General features: G+C 36.9%; 1 protein-coding gene across 1 annotated transcript in view; it reads left to right on the top strand.

Annotated features, from left to right (window-relative positions):
• Positions 1-17,415, top strand: part of LOC136819085 (dmX-like protein 1) — a 66,745-nt gene that overhangs the window by 34,871 nt on the left and 14,459 nt on the right. Inside the window, exons 35-37 of the mRNA XM_067075253.1 lie at positions 11,033-11,087; positions 11,430-11,493; positions 16,158-16,288. Coding sequence (XP_066931354.1) covers positions 11,033-11,087; positions 11,430-11,493; positions 16,158-16,288 — 250 coding nt within the window. The remainder of the gene's footprint in view (positions 1-11,032; positions 11,088-11,429; positions 11,494-16,157; positions 16,289-17,415) is intronic.

Raw genomic sequence — 17,415 nt, 5'->3', positions numbered from 1 at the left:
TTAGGTTACCAAAGGCAGCTGAGGCTAGGGCTATTCTTCTTAACACATCATCGCTGATTTCAGGCACAACAGATCCGAGAAAGATGAATTTGGCAACGTGTTCAACTTCTTCTCCATCAATAAATAATGAGTCAGTTTCATTTGATAGCAATTTGCATTTTTTGACGTTGACTTTTAGGCCCCATTTTTTACAGGCAGAATCAAGCTCATTTGTAGAAAGTTTAAGTTTATCAATATCATAAGCGATGAGGATAGTGTCATCTGCATATCGTACATCAGTTGATAGCGTATCATCAAATTCTAGGTCACCTAAAAGGCTCTTCACTTCATCCATAACATATTCCAGAAATACATTGAAGAGCGTGGGAGACAATGTACAGCCTTGGCGGACACCAACGTTGACTGCAAACCACTCAGTTAATTTCCCATCAATTTGAATAGCACATTCAGTTCGGTCATACATATTCTCTATGATGCTCACAATATTTTGATCGACACCAATTGATCTTAACATTTTCCAAAGTGCTTTCCTCCTGACTGTGTCGAAAGCAGCTTTGAGGTCTATGAAGGGAAAATTTAAAGGAATGTTTCTTTCTTTGGCTTTTTCAATCAACTGCCTAACAATGAAAATTGCATCTATAGTACTACGCCCTGAGCGGAAACCATATTGAGTTTCTCTGAGACGGTTATCTACCTTATTGGAACTAATTTTCGCGGGTTTAAATTTTAGCGTTTTTCGCGGTTTTTCGTCAAAATCGCGAAAATCTGATCCCGCGAAAAATTTTGAGAGTTGAAAACCGCGAAAATTAATTCCCGCGAAATACAATTTTTTCCAATTTTATCGAAAAATTTGAAAAATCCTTAGGAAAATGAAAGAAATTTGTCCAAAAAAGGGCAAAACCGCGAAAATTAAAACCCGCGAAAATTCCAGAATATCTTATTGAAAATATTCCTCAGCATTGTAACCATACTGTCACCTCCAGCACGGAGTACTTCAGTGGTGATTTGGTCAACACCTGGTGATTTTTTGGACCTACCTGGAGGTCCTATAAATTAACCTTTGTCCGTCCGTTCGTCCGTTCGTCCGTTCTTCTGTCCGTCTGTTACCAGCTTTTCTCGAGATTGGCTCATTAGTTTTTTCTGATTTTTGGCACAATGATGCAAAATGGTAATGCCTAAAATGTGACGGAGCCTGATTTTCGAAAAAAAATCATTTCCGGCCGAAAATGCCGGAAATATGCCGGAAAAACCGGTTTTTTGGCATTTTTTCGAGATTTCATCATTAGTTTTTTTAGATTTTATGCACAAAGATGCGTATTAGCAATGCCCAAAACATGGCCAAGTCCGATCTTTTAGAAAAAAATTTTTCCGGCCGGGGTTCTTCCTTATAATTGGTTATTTTTTCATTCAAAAACATTATTAATAGCAATTCCCACCATCAAGCATGTTTCAATTTTCAATAAAATTGATTTTCGAAGCCGGAACTATTTAAAAATCGCCGGAACAACCTATTTTCGACGGAAAGACAGTATTTCTTGAATTTCTCGAGCTCTACTTTATTTTTTTTGTGAAATTTTGCACACTGATGCAATATGACAATACCTAAAATGTGACGGAGCCCGATTTTCGAAAAACATTTTTTCCGGCCGAAAATGCCAGAAATATGCCGGGAAAACCGGGGTTTTTTACATTTTCTGGAATTTTCATCTTTAGTTTTTTCTGATTTTTTTGCAGAAAGATGCGTATTCGCAATGCTCAAAACATGGCTGAGTTCAATTTTTGAGAAATTTTTTTTTCCGGTTGAAAATGACGGAAATCGCCGTTTTTGCAGATTTTCATTGGATTTTTTTCCTTGTATTTCTATGTTTTTGACACAAAAACATTATTGATAACAATGCTCACCATCAAGCATGACTCAATTGTCAATAAAACTGATTTTTGCGACCAGAACTTTCTATTTATTTTTTACCTACAACCCTTCCCTCTCCCCTTATCAACAATCAATGATGAATTTATTGCGTTATGCATTTTCAATAAACGCTATATTTTCTGACTGATTTTTTGCTCCTCGCATTGCTATCTAATTTTCATCATCAGGTAGGTCAATTCAGCATCTAGCTTGTTCTTTTTTAACTTAATTTAATTCATACTTATTTATTACAGTGGCCCCTGGGGGAAACAATGGCTGAGCTGCCTTTAAGCTCAGTCGTTATTCCATGGCCAGCCACTTAAAATATTAGCTATTATTATTATTATTATTAAATGAAAAGAAATGAAATAAAATAATTTGCAAAGAATTTTTTCAAAAATGGACTACCACTCAGTACCCTGGTACAAAGTGATAATTTTTTTTCAAAAAAGGACCACCACTTAGTACCCTGGTACAAAGTGATAATTTTTTTTCAAAAAAGGACCATCACTTACAGTCCAAATTCTAGAAAGGCAGGAAAGCGTCCGTTGGTGACCAAAATGGCATTTTTTCTGCTGTTTTTTCATAAGAAAGGCTATTTTACCATTATTTTTTATAATTAAAGAAGGGCAGCGTCCGATAGCCTGACGCTAAAAAGGCATAAAAAATGACCTGACTTAGTACCCTGGTACAAAGTTGTAATTAAAAAAAAAAAAAAGGACCACCACTTAGTACCCTGGCACAAAGCGGCATATCACCTACCCATTTGGACCCCCTACCCAGCGGTGGTCCCCATAACGATTTGACGTCAAATAAAATCTGTACGGTTGTGCTCCTGACAATGCAACAAAATGGCAAAAACTTCTGAAAATATTAACATCGAAATTTCAACAAAATATGAACCCTGCACCCCAAATAAATGCTTTATAATTGAAATAATACGGGATAACGATGTCTTGCAGTGTAGGAAGTCTCAAAGATTCGTTCACTATGCCTGTTCGGTGCTTCCAGCGTACCAAATGCAAATTTGCCTTCAGTACAAAGCAAGGAGACTTGAATGTGCAAAATGCATCACAGTCACGCCAATACTGTTAGAGAAGATCAAAACAAGTAAACAAAGGATGACAAACAACAAGGCAACAAGCAATGTGTTTTTGCTAGACTAGATAGTCTGGAGAAGGAAATTGATGAGCTTGTGAATAAAGAAGACGTCGTTAGTGGATCAAAACAACAACAGGTATACGCTAGCATCGCTAAAGGCGAGCTCAACAAAAAAGACAACGATATAGACCCAAAACAACAACAGACATAAGCTAGCATTACTAAAGATGAGCTGAAGCAACAAGTGGTAACGATCAAGAACTTCATTAAAGAAGAGAAAGAAGAACGATGGTTTAATTTAACAAAATGCAATTTCATTGTTCACAACCTTGGTGAGAACAAACATGAAGACTTAGAAGAACAACGTGTAGGTGATAAGGATTATGTTGAAGAAATTGTGAGAAACCAAATGGGATTAAAGGTAAACATCGTCAGTGCAGAGAGAATAGGAGCTAGAAAGGACGAAATGTTCAAAAAAAACGATGGCGACCCTTGAAAGTCGTATTAAAGAACGAAGAAGAGCTAGACATAGGCGAATTTAGAGTTTCCGACGATCTCTCAAAGAAAGAACGTGAAACCATCAAAGAATGGCATACGAAGGCAAAGGAGAAAACAGAATTACAAAAGAATGGCAGCTGGATATATAAGGTTAGAGGAAGTCCTCGGACTAAACTCTATTTCAAGAAGATCTGTAACAAACCCGTTACTCTAAATGAAAGATCGGTTTAGAGGCCAACCGTGCGCCTACAACTGTAAATTCTATATAATAAACCCACCTGTTTTCAAGGTGAAAAAATAAGTCTTAAAAGAGAGTAATCAATCAATATGTGTCCTTCTTCGAGAGCAATTTATCGAAATGGGTAGACCAATGATATATAACAAAAATGCTAGAAATGGATCTTCAACTTTTCCAAAGCAAGCAAAAGCGATGCATTAGAATTTGCAACATATTTTTTATGACAGATTGAATCTACCGCTTTTTTTTCTATATCTTATTGGTATTTTATCGCTTAAAATAATCGGTCATTAAAGGTTGAATATCATAGTGCTTTGAATTATCTTTTCAACGGTATATCATTAGTTAGAATGGAAGCATTTGTTGAAAAATTGACAAACAAAACAAAAATTAGTGCTCACTTAAAGGGACATTAAAGTAGTAAAATGTAAACATTGCGCGAACCACGTGTCATTAAAGAGAACAATTGAAATCACGTGTCCAAAACAAACTTGTAAAACAATTGAACAATCAAAATTAGCCATATTTGGTTTGATTTTTTATTTTGACATGTGACATTTGTTTTGATTTTGTATCCGCTGCATACAGTTTGTTTACAAATTTCGCAAGTACTGTTATGTCCCTTTAAAGGGGATGGGCTTCAATGCGCAATTTAAGGGCTCTGACCATAGTGAATTTTTCATAATTGCCGTGTTTAAAATGTGTTTTCTGACTGATGTAACCAACAAAACTATGGCATGTTATACATTTTCTGTTAGACAAACTATTCCTGAATCTGAAAATTCAAAAATTGCATTGAAAAAAATTGATGAAGAAGAAAATGAAGACTTTTGCGAGGAAGAGTATTTAAACTTTGAAGAGCTTAGTTTCGGCGAAGAAAAAACATTTTGAAAAAATTTTCGCAGTAAATGGTGTATCTTTTACCGAACAATAAAAATTTTTGCGGAAAATTTTTGTAAATGCTTCTTTGTCTCGAAATCTTCAAAATAGTGGCTTTTCATCAATTTTTCATCCGGATTTTGCTTTAAAAAAACAGTAATAACTTTTGACACATCTTTTTAGAAAAATTTTCCGCAAAATTTAAAATAGTTCAATTCTTTGCGGACAGTGTAAAGAAATTTTGAAACAAAAAAGTTAATTACCCATTTAAACTAAGCACTTTTTGTAAAAGAGGGTGATGCAACATATTATTAACATCTTTTTAAAGTTCATAACGTCATTTTTGCAATTAAATTCTTAATTACTCTTAAGGGATTCGATTAAAAAGCAATTTATTAAGGCAATTCTTTGTTAAAAGTGTTAAGGAACCTGAAATATAACTTTTATGTTCAAATACCAAAATCAATTTTTGGACTATGGTCAGAGCCCTTAAGAAATGAGACATGATAAGAAAGAGCATTTCGCCCTTTTTTCCATGTGATCATATCGCATCACATCAGTCAGTTTAATGAGCTATTAATTGAGGGAGTTTAACATTGTAGCAACCTACCACGTAAATTAAAAAGTAATTAAGCAAACAGCAAATTATTCAATTGTTCGCAATTCTTATTCAATTAACAGTGATTGTCTAAAGTACTCATACTTAGAGGAGGATTGCAGTAATAAGTCATCGACACTGAAGACGTTTGAAAGGCAAAATAAGAAGAGGAGTAACATGTTTCTTGTAATCCAGTTATTCGTTCTATCAGAATGTGTTTATTTTACTGCTTCAAATGGTGTTGTGCAGAATTTCCAGGACTTTTCAATGTTAAGTTGTTCCGAGTTCAGGAATGTCACCTTCATTAGTATTAACGAGGGTTGGAATGTTTACGATTACACTTTTGGTCACCGTTTCTTCATGCAAGGATTAAATGATTTGCTTGACAACGAAGCATGTTTTATGGTGAACTACTTCAACGATTTTGACATATTGAGATTGAGAAAGAACTACAATATTAATCAATTTAAATTTCGAACAAACAATTTTTCTTATAGTTATAGTTATTCTCGATATGAGACCGAACATCGTAGAATCGCCGAACTAATGAAGCAGCTTTACGACGAGAAGATCATGGGAAATGATGTAAACATTAAACAAACTCTTGTCCTTATCATAGAAAATATCGCGAACGGTGATTTCGATGAGATTTTCAAAAATCTGGAGTTATTACAGAATGAGAGACAATGGACAATTATTGTTTTCAGGATTTTCACTTATTATAATCCATTAGATTGGCTTCCATTAAATCGAAATATTCAAATAAAGGCTACGTTTCAGGATGGTCTTTCTTTGCAACACCCAGTCATTAAGACATTATTCGATGTCATAAAAAATCCGGACTATGATGTGTACGATATGACGTATCATTGGATCATTTCTAAAAAAAATCTTTTCACTGATGAGTGCATGAAGGAGATTCGAAAGATATTCGTCACTGTTGAACGAATTGAATTTACTTATGTTCCAGTGGCGTCGGCCATCTTAAGAAAAGTAAACGCCCATCGTTCGAAAGTAAACCAAGAACCACTAGAAATTCATTTTTCTGCGGAATTTCAAAGAATAACGCCATCATCTGACGGGCATGTAACTTTAACTGAGTTTACATGGGAAAACCATTTCCTTAACCGGTCACACAAGGAAAATAACAAAAGCCATGTTTACATCCATATTTTCAGTCGTGATAAGTCTCATTGTCCAAAATTTATTGAAAAGCAAGATTTTTATTACCGATATTTTTTATCGAAGGAGAAAGATCATTGTTTCGGTAGTCTAGCAAGCTAGACGACTAATTTATACATAGTAGAAATAAAGCAAAAAGTAATGAATGGAACAATTTTAGTCGTCTAGAAACCTTTGTGCACTAACTCTAAACAAAAGAAAAGTGTCAATATTGCAATTATGATTTTTTCCTGCTCAAAATAATTCTTGAGAAAAATGAATATGTGTGGATTTGTGTATTGAAAGTTTTTCATTTGAGTTGATTTCGTTTTGAGAGTTTGTTGTTGCTTGATAAATTGTTTTCTCGCTACGCAAGTTTCTGCGTAGCTAGCCCCTGTATCTATAAGGCTGGAACACCGGATTCTTCCAGTCGTTTATACAAACTAAATCCCGTATTATTAGTATTGGTATTATTAGTATTACACGCATTATAAACGACTCCAGTCTATTGTTTCGGTGATGTGAACGTTAAGACTTTTGGGACTGGCGAGGAGCTGTTCGAGCATTTAAATGATGATTTGTGCAAAAAATGAATTATTTCGTGTACCTATGTTTTTTGTAAACAAAATATTTTTAATGTTCAGTGGTTTCTTTGTCAGTGAAATGCATTAAAGTTTATATGCATGTCACATTTATGTCAGGGATATTGTTAATTCCTTTGTATAAATTTAGAATTTTTTCAAAACATAAACATTTTTTTGTTACTTGTTATTAGCAAATTTGTAATCTTTGCATTTAAGCTTTTTTATGCAGTTTTGTAATTTTCATGTGTATTTCAGTGATTCAAATAAAATAAATTTTCTTATCCAATGAATATATTCTTTTTGGACCTACCTCCGGGTACCCCAGTGGAGGTATTAACCCATGTCCGTTCGTCCGTTCGTTCGTTCGTTCGTCTGTTGCCAGCTTTTCTCTGGATTGGCTCATTAGTTTTTTCTGATTTTTTGCACAATGATGCAAAATGGCAATGCCCAAAATGTGACGGAGCCCGAATTTCGGAAAAAAAAATTTTCCGGAAAAACTGTTTTTTTGGCACTAATACGCGTCATTAACAATGCCCAAAACATGGCCGAGTCCGATTTTTGAGAAAAAAAATTTCCGGCCGAAAATGCCGGAAATCGCCGTTTTTCTGGATTTTCATTGGACTTTTTCCTTATAATTGGTTGTTTTTTCATTCTAAAACATTATTAATAGCAATGCCCACCATCAAGCATGTTTCAATTTTCAATAGAATTGATTTTTGAAGCCGGAACTATTCAAAAATCGCCGGATTAACCTATTTTCGCCGGAAAGACAGTATTTTTTGAATTTCTCGAGCTCTACTTTATATTTTTTTTATGAAATTTTGCACACTGATGCAAAATGACAATACCTAAAATGTGACAGAGCCCGATTTTCGAAAAACATTTTTTCCGGTCGAAGATGCCGGAAGTATGCCGGAAAAACCGTTTTTTTTTTACATTTTTTCGAATTTTCATCATTAGTTTTTTCTCTGTTTTTTTGCAGAATGATGCGTATTCGCCATGCTCAAAACATGACCGAGATCGATTTTTGAGAAAATGTTTTTTTCCGGCCAAAAAACCCGGAAATTTCCGTTTTTGCAGATTTTCATTGGATTTTTTCGTTTCGTGTCTATGTTTTTTTCAAACAAAAACATCATTTATAAGAATGTCCACGATTAAGCATGGTTCAATTTTCAATGAAACTGATTTTGGTACAGGAACTTTCTAAAAATCGCCAGAACAGCCGAGAATCGCCGGATTCCATAAATTTCTCGAATTGTTCTCGTATTATTCTGCATTTTCATACTATTTTTCTCACTTTTCAATTGTCTGAATAAATCAATCTTCAAGTAGGTCCATTCAGGATGTAGCTTGTTATTTTTCATTCTCTTGAGGGCGTTTACGTTTTCGTCAGTGTGGATGGGCTAAATTTGGGTAGGAATTTGTCCATCTATATTTATTGAATCGATAGCGGAATCATCACGTGGAAAGGATGTATTTAAATGACATTGAAAGTGTTCTTTCCATAGTTTCAGAACAGTATCGGGATCGGTCTGTTTAGCTCCGTTTGCGTCCTTGACTATGTTAAGTGATTTTTTGGTAGTCCTTCTAGTTCCCTAACAGTTTTGAAGAGGTTGTGACTGTCGTTCCTTCTGAAATCATCCTCAAGTTTGTTAATTTTGGTGTTGAGGTTATCAGCTTTTAACTTTTTGACCGCTGCTTTGACTTCCTTATTTAGGCCAGAATAGGTTTGTTTTACAGCATTTGAGTTGGGTTCCTTTAAGAAATCAAGTCGGGCTTTTCTTCTCCGTTCACACAGAGCAGTAAGTTCGAGGGGCATGTTTTCAACAGCACGGGATTGTTTACGTCCAACAATTTCACTGGTAATTTCATTTGTTATATTTGTGAATGATTCGTAGAGTTGATCAATATCAGGATCGGTTTCCATTAATGGCTGAAATCTCCCTCCGATATGGATTTCGAAGTCGTTTCTGATTAACTCGTTTGATAATTTATCAATATCGAATTTGAAACTGTTCTTTGTGTTCCTTTTGATTTTGGTATCTTTTTTAGCAGGATTTTGCACAGTAAAAGTGAGTGGTCTGAACCAATGTCAGCTGAATTGAAAACTCTGCAATTTTTGATTAAGTTCAGTTAATCCTTCTTAACAAGTACATAGTCGATTTGGTTTTTAACTTGACCATTAGGGGAGGTCCAAGTGGATAAACGACAGTTTTTGTGTTTGAATATGGATCTTGGATCTTGAATATCATCAATCTTCAATCTATTTAGGCCACAGAATTGTAGCAGTTTCTCTCCACTTTCATTTTGGGTATCAAGTGTGAATTGCCCAACAACTTCGGTCCATGTGAGATGGGATCATTTTCCAACCTTTGCATTGTAATCTCCAAGAATCATATAACCCTGATTTCTTGGAAGGGCATCTATTGAACCCTGGAGGAAGTTGTAAAATTCGTCTATTACATTTTTGTCATAACTTGTGTCAGGGGCATAGATTATAAAAATAGTAGCTTTGGTTTTAGATTCAGCGGGACACTCATTTTATTCTCTCTGATACGAGGCTGTAATTCAGCAGGTAAGGGGTTAATCGAGGGGATAAAAGGGCAGCCACCTCTTGTCGGTGAATGAAGTCCTTTTGTGGAGAGTGTATGAAGGTAAATCCTTGTTCAGTGAAGTTTTCAGGTGTATCAGAGTCCAGGTGGGTTTCGGTTATCCCAAAAAAATCTATCTGGAAATGTTTCATTTCCGAAAGAAGGTTAGTGAGTTTGATAGAGTCTAATTCGCCATCATCATTTAGAGTCCTGACATTCCATGTCGCAAAATTTGTTGCAAAGCAACCTTCCGGCAGATTACCCCCTGCTGTTCACCGGGACTGGGGGTCGATATAAAGGGTTTCTATCCATAAGAAGTGTGATGAGAGTAGGTAAACAAGAACTTTCTCAAGGTAACCTGTTGGTATCATTGTTCGTGTGTCCTCGACTAGACCGATTTGCTCAAACGGAGCTGAAGAACCCGATCTGTCCTGGTTTGGTATGCGTTTTCCATCGCCGGTATGATTGTTTGTGTGTCCTCCACTAGACTGGTTGCGGTACTGCTAAGGATCCAATCCATCCTGTGTTGTTGTCCGAAAACATGAATGTTGGTCAGAGAATAGCTCCAGCATCTACCAGCCCCTCAAGAAGAGTTATCCCTCCAGATGATTCTCACCCCTGGCTCCCTAGGTACAGGTAGACCTGATTCACACCTGGAGTGACTAACCCATTCTCCTCACGCTATTTGGGTTCATTATATACAAATAGCATTTCTTGATAAATTTCGGGAACTGTAGGTAGACTCCAGTGTCGTACCTTAAACCCTACGTTAACGCTACCTTAGAAAGTAAGTAAGTAAGTCTGCGACTGCAGTCGGAGGCGACCCGAAAGCTCTTCTTTTGATAGCTATCTACTCGAAGGTAGGGGAGAGCCCCACCCTTTCTCCCTGGATTGCTCCACTTACCCTTGATCCTTCTCTTAATTGCTGAGCATCAAGCAGAGAGGCATCAAGTACCATTTTGGGAATCCTTGGTATGACCTGGCTAGGGGTTGAACCCACAACCTTGCGAACCGTAGCCGGATGCTCTACCACTGCACTACAATCGCAACCTTAGTAAACGCCTGGTTCTAAATTGCCTACTGCAAAATTTCCAGGATAAATCAATAAGAACTGCAACCAATACTAAAATCTACAAAAATCAGGAAATTCGCTTCAAAACAGTCGATATACACGTTGTTTTTTATAAGCATACAAAAAACCAAAAGTTGACTCAAAGATGCTTAGATTAAGAGATGGACAGGGCTGAAAAATGCTGATGCTTATATCCCAAGCAAAAACATAGGGAAATCCCGAAAAATCCGTAAAATCCGTAAAATCTTAGCCAAAATCGATATGATAAGATTTTACATAAAACGACCTAACCTGACTGATCAATTTTTCGACATTTTATAGTTAGGACCATAGTATCGGCTTTTGTAGACTATGGTGGGACACTTCCGCCGTCGCTCAATAATCTTATTTTTGTTTTACAGTGATATCGCGAAAGAAAAGAAGATGTTCCGAGGGAAAACTCAAACACCAGTTGAGGTTAGCATGCAAAGATTCACTGCTATTTTTTAAGTTTCACGTTCTATGAAACCAAACCAAACAGGATAAATAATGCAATAATACTTGTCCTTTAAAAGGTTATAAAGTACGGTCAATTCTCTTTGAATCTTTCTGTAATTCGAACAAAAACATTGGTCCCCACAGCTGAAAAGTCGTGTGAAATACTCTATATATTTCGAATCTTTCTCTAATTCGAAGAAATATCTTAGCCCCCTTGGAGATCGAATTAGAGAGAGGCAGTTGTAACAGACATTGCAACGCGTTTAGACTACATAAGGAAATTTTTCGTTAGAGTATGATTTTTCTTCTTTTTCGTTACAGATCCAACGTCGTCCATTCTCGGGCACCGTCGCACGCACGGCGTCGCATCCCACGCTACCGTACTGTAAGTTCAATTTTCAATTCACACTCTTATGGACTTTCACCCCTTCCGGCTTCATTCTCAAAACCCTCAGACGGATTGATACTTTATTGAATTGCAAGGAGATTGTAAAACAATAGCTATCAAATATCTTTATGATATGATAACAACACTGTTCCTTGGATTAAGCAATACCTGTTATCTTTGCACGGAGTTTTTTTGAAAGTGGTACCCGTAAAGAAGCCATTACAGTGTTAAAACTTTGCCTAACGACAAACGGCGCTACATCACAAATAATCCACTGTTATCTTATATAAAACACTATATGGAGCTTTTTTGCTTCACATGTCGCTGCTTCGGAAATACAGAGTTGCTCTATCTAGTGTTTATCTGCGAAGTGATCGTGAAGAAAAGTAGACTTATTGCATTTACATCGCTATCGAGTAAGGTACAATTTGGGTACCACTTTCAAGGAAAATCCGATCAAAAGTTTTTGCTTGCCTTGGATTAAGAAACTGCCTCCAGGGTTTATTATAAAGATCAGTGCATTAAGTTTAAAGCCCGAAGAGCTAGAGTAGAATCTCTACCCTTTCCCAGGCAAGAAAAAGTGAAGCCACTTATTTCCCATCTAGAACACGCCTAAAGCGCGCCGCCATCATGACGACGGATTGTATCTAGTGGTTCCTTTGCATTTTTTGAAATGTAGCGTTAGATTTTACTTTCAATCGGGCGTTTGTGTAAAAAACATGCGCGGGCGTTCTGGATGGAAAATGAATGACTTCATTTCCCATCCAGGAGTCTAGCCCTTTTGAATTGGAATGGAAGTCAATGGATCAGTATCTGTTAAAAGCGACAAACTACCTTTCTATACAGGAGACCTAAAAAATGGAATTTTTTATCAATTTTTAGATATTCATGATTCAGATCATAACTTACTTGTTCTTAAGTTTTTCCCAAAATTGAAATTTATGAACCAAAAGCAAGCCAGCACCACATTCGTAGCACCACATTCAACACCACTTTCGCAGCACCACATTCGGCACTTTCGTTTTCGCTCCAGCACCACATTCGGCAATTCCAGCACCACATTCAACTTTCTGCCCAATTTTCATACTGAAGGAGAGTATTCCTATTCCGGAAATATTGATTCCTATCAAGCCTTATCTATTAGCTTCCATTTAAAGCAAAAATGAAGTCTCTATCAACATTTCTCTTCATAGCCTCGCGTTATAAAGACACCTCGGTAGAGTACCGAAAATCTTAATTTTGGTGTTTTGGACTAGAAATTGTACTGAAGGAGAGTATTCCTATCCTGGAAATTATGATTCCTATCAAGCCTTATCTATTAGCTTCCATTTAAAGCCAAAATGAAGTCTCTATCACCATTTCCTTTCACAGCCTCACGTTTTAAAGACACCTCGGTAGAGTACCAACGATCCTAATTTTGGTGCTTTGGTCTAAAAATTGTACTGAAGGAGTGTATTCCTATTCTGGAAATTATAATTCCTGTCAAGCCTTATCTATTAGCTTCCATTTAAAGCTAAAATGAAGTCTCTATCATCATTTCCCTTCGCAGCCTCACGTTTTAAAGACACCTCGGTAGAGTACCGAATATCTTAATTTTAGTGTTCTGAACTAAAAATTGTACTGAAGGAGAGTATTCCTATCCTGGAAATTATAATTCCTATCAAGGTTTATACATTACCTTCCATTTAAAGCCAAAATAAAGTCTCTATCACCATTTCCCTACTCAGCCTCACGTTTTAAAGACACCTCGGCAGAGTACCGAAAATCTCAATTTTGGTATTCTGGCCTTTAAATTGTACAGAAGAAAAGTATTCTTTTCCTGGAAATTATGATTCCTATCTAGCTTAATATATTACCTTCCATTTAAAGTCAGAATGAAGTCCATTTCCCTTCTCAGCCTCGCGTTTTAAAGACACCTCGGTAGAGTACCGAAAATGTTTTGCTTTCAAGAATATGAAATAGATAGTCGAATGAATATTCATAATATTCATAAGAAATGGTTTGAGAATTTGCCGTATTTTTTGTCTAAACACTTCATTTTAATGTTACGTGGTAGTGTTAAAATTTCAAAGCCACCTTACTTTATGGTTATTCGCATATTTTGGATTGTGAGTCGTCTGTGACAACGTTTGGGACCGCTAGTTTTATGATATATTTTATGGTTTATGAATTAATTCAAAACTAATTTCACAGGTCACGTGGCCTTTTATATGACTAAATAAGTAGCCTCGCTAGCAAATCAAGTCAAAAAGTATGTTGACGTTTCTTTTAAAGAAATAATTAAAAAAGCAATTATAAGAGCAATAGCATGGTTGGTGTGTGGTGCACATAGGTGGGCTTCCAAGAGGCCAGTATTCCGTTATATGACCTTTTTCATCTTTGGTATTCGAAAGAAAAATTACCGTTATTCTGCCATTTGAGACGTCTTCCGGTATTGATCTTTACACAGTAATCTACCGGTATATTTTCAAACAGACCGGTACAGTAATTTGGTATCGTTGTTCCAAAAAAGGCGAAAAGAGGGGCTTAAAAACAGCCACTGATAACTCATAAAGATGACATACATTATAAGTGATGCCTTCATCAATGACTTCATAAAGAAAATGTTTTCACAATTTCAAATTTTTTTATTTTCATGAGACATATTGTACAAACTAACCTCTTTATCTTTTGAACCGAAATTATTAACCGCCGTCCAATCTTCCCGATTTTTTCCCATTGATAAGGAGTCTCTAAGAAAAACAGATTTGAACTCCTAACATTATTAGGACTGTTTAAACACGCAGCACACGGCATATTGCTCGAATTCTTGGGTGCAGCAATCGCTAAGAGTCAAGTGCACGTGTAGATAATCCCTTGTTCAACAGAGGCGATTACCCTGTGTGACACCCCTGTGTCACAGACCCGCTGGGACCCCCTACTGGCCCCTACCCGCTGGTTTCGATAGGAATTTTTATCCCCACTGTTAGAAAAGGTTCCTCTGGGGCTGTTGAGATAGGCACCTATTCAGTTCAGTTCTACAACCTGAGGTACACACCAATCCCATATTTAAAGGGGGAGCGAAGTGCAGGTGCACGAAGCAATCAGTTATGTTTCTAATAGTAATAGGAGGTAAACATCTTTGAATCGCACTAGTTTAACCCTCTCTCTCGAAGCGTGTATGGCCCTCATTTGCCACGAAAATGGTTCCTTATGATAAAAGCCTGGTTATACATAGTGCGTGATTCAGAGTCCAGCCCAGAGTCATTGCAGGCGGAGGACCCTGGTCTCCCCACGTTTATAAAAACAAAAGGAAATTTTTAATCCCTAACGGACTTCCAATAACCTCTGTTATTGGCAAAATCATTCCAAATTATGGTCGTATTGAAGCAAATAAAAGAGGGTCAAAATTAAAAAGTTTTCTCTTCGGCGCCAACCATGGTCCACAGTCACTTATGTTTTTTGTCATTCCATTTTTGGGAGCAAAACAGGGGCATCAATTGGAGCCATCAAACAACATCGGTTATTTCTAGTCAGGTACTTAGCAAAATCTCACTAGTCATACTGTACTTGTACAAAAAAGTTTCGAGCGATTCGTTTCGATATTGCCAGTATTGTCAGATTTAATTGACTTTTTGCCAGAACCTGTTTTTGAGAATTTTTTGACCGAGATTAAGGAATTTCAAGAAAAAATTACCGGCATTTCGTACCCCCATTTTCTTAACCCTCCCCCTCCACTGCTGCGAGAGCAAAGGTATTTTCTTTAGAGTAAACTGCAAACTGAGTCGTCCATAATTTGTATCAGAATCAGGGCTTGTTTGTATATCTTTTTGAGCGTTTTAAGCATGTGAGTACTAAATTTGAACTTATTTTTTTCGCTTTACTTTTTTAAAAAGAGCTGTACATCCCTATCTCACAGACCCGGTGGGAGGTGGGAACGATGAGACCAACAATACATTGAACAAAGCGGGATGCCGAGGTGCCTTTAAAACGTGACACTAGAAAGGGAAATGGTGATAGAGACTTCATTTTTGCTTTAAATAGAAGGTAGTATATAAGGCTTGATAGGAATCATAATTTCCAGAATAGGAATACTCTCCTTCCGTATGATTTTTAGTCCGAAATACCAAAATTAAGATATTCGGCACTCTACCGAGGTGTCTTTAAAACTAGAGGCTGGGAAGGGAAATTGTGATAGAGACTTTATTTTGGCTTGAAATGGAAGGTAATAGATAATGCTTGATAGGAATCATAATTTCTAGTATAGGAATATTCTCCTTCAGTATGATTTTTAGTCCAAAACACCAAAATTAAGATATTCGGCACTCTACCGAGGTGTCTTTAAAATGTGAGGCTGAGAAGGGAAATGGTGATAGAGACTTCATTTTGGCTTGACATGGAAGTTAATAAATAAGGCTTGACAGGAATCATAATTTCCAGAATAGGAATACACTCCTTCAGTATGAAAATTGAATCAAAAGTTGAATGTGGTGCTGGAATTTCCGAATGTGGTGCTGGAGCGAAAACGAAAGTCCGAAAGTGGTGCTGGAGCGAAAACGAAAGTGCCGAATGTGGTGCTCCGAATGTGGTGTTGAATGTGGTGCTACGAATGTGGTGCTGGCTTGCTTTTGGTAATTTATGATCTTGATAGAGATAGAAATTGTGTGTTGTTTTTTTTCCAGATGTTGTTGGTGGTGCAGACGGGAGTGTCCGTATGTTTGAATTCATTCACCCGGATCAAATCACATTGTTCCGGCCACCCGGTGAACACGAGAGAGTCAACAAAATCGCTTTCAATCCCATGGGAAATAAGGTCAGTTTAACACTCTTCTTTAGCCTGGTCAATCAAGCAGGTTCTACAAGGCTAAGATACGGCTGACGGCATTATAGCGTTATCAGCGCTTTAATGATTTTTATAATGTACGGAATTTTAAGTTTGCCTTGAAAAACTGGCTTGGTTACCCACAATATACCATCAGATTTTACCAAGTGACTGAATCGATCTGGCTTAGATTTCTAGGCTAACTCTTCTTATGAGCTTAGTAAAGCTCGAATTGCAGATGTAGAACGATAAATTCGGCATACATTCATTCACCATCTGGATAAGGCTATCACTGTGTCTCACTAACATTCTGCCGATTGGTAGTGTGAAGGTTTTGATCATAGAATTGCACTGCAATGGACTGTGTTCGAATCCCAAGCACTTTCAGGCAGGGTGTTGAAGAAATATGGTGATATACTCTCTACCTTCACCCTTACACTTCTTGCGGTTATTGAACTTGATATTCATCACCACTGCATGGTTTCAGAAGTAGCGAGCAGGGTTTTTGCTTTGTTTTTGAAAGGTTGGCGAATGAAAAAAAGCAATAGCGAATTTTTAGATTCTAGGCCCGAGAATATGTACTTGAGGCAGCGAACCGAACTTTTAGACCTGCGAATTGACTTTTTTCTCGGCCTTGGACTGGCCGTTCGTTTGGCCTATAAAAAAGACCCCTGCTACAGTGGGAAAAATGAAACACTCACTAAAGATAAATTGTGTGTTTTCGGTAAATAATTCGTAGTGTCTGTTTTCGAAATGATGAAATCCTATTGGTTGAAAATATATCACGTGATTTTCTGTCTGTGATCGGGGACTGCATTAAATAAAGTTTATCATAATGAGCAGGGGTCTTATTTAGGTCCGGTGAACGGCGAATTTGGCCGGTACAAGGCACGAAAAAAAATCTACAAAATTCGCCCTTCGAAAAGTTCGGTTTGCCGCCTCAGGTACATATTTACGCTAATCAATGCATTGGACTTGTTAAGAATTCGCCGGCTTAGAATCTAGAAATCGCCAGAGTTAATTTTTCATTCGCCAGCCTACCAAAAACAAAGCAAAACCCCTGATGAGGATAGTGATTTCTACCTTATCCAAAGGTATATTTGTATGACAAAGCAGTG

Source organism: Clytia hemisphaerica, unplaced genomic scaffold, assembly GCF_902728285.1.
Source record: "Clytia hemisphaerica strain Z4C2 unplaced genomic scaffold, Clytia hemisphaerica genome assembly, whole genome shotgun sequence".
Lineage (NCBI taxonomy): Eukaryota > Metazoa > Cnidaria > Hydrozoa > Leptothecata > Clytiidae > Clytia > Clytia hemisphaerica.
Note: the sequence above shows the minus strand (reverse complement) of the source record. Positions and strands in the feature narration are given on the sequence as shown.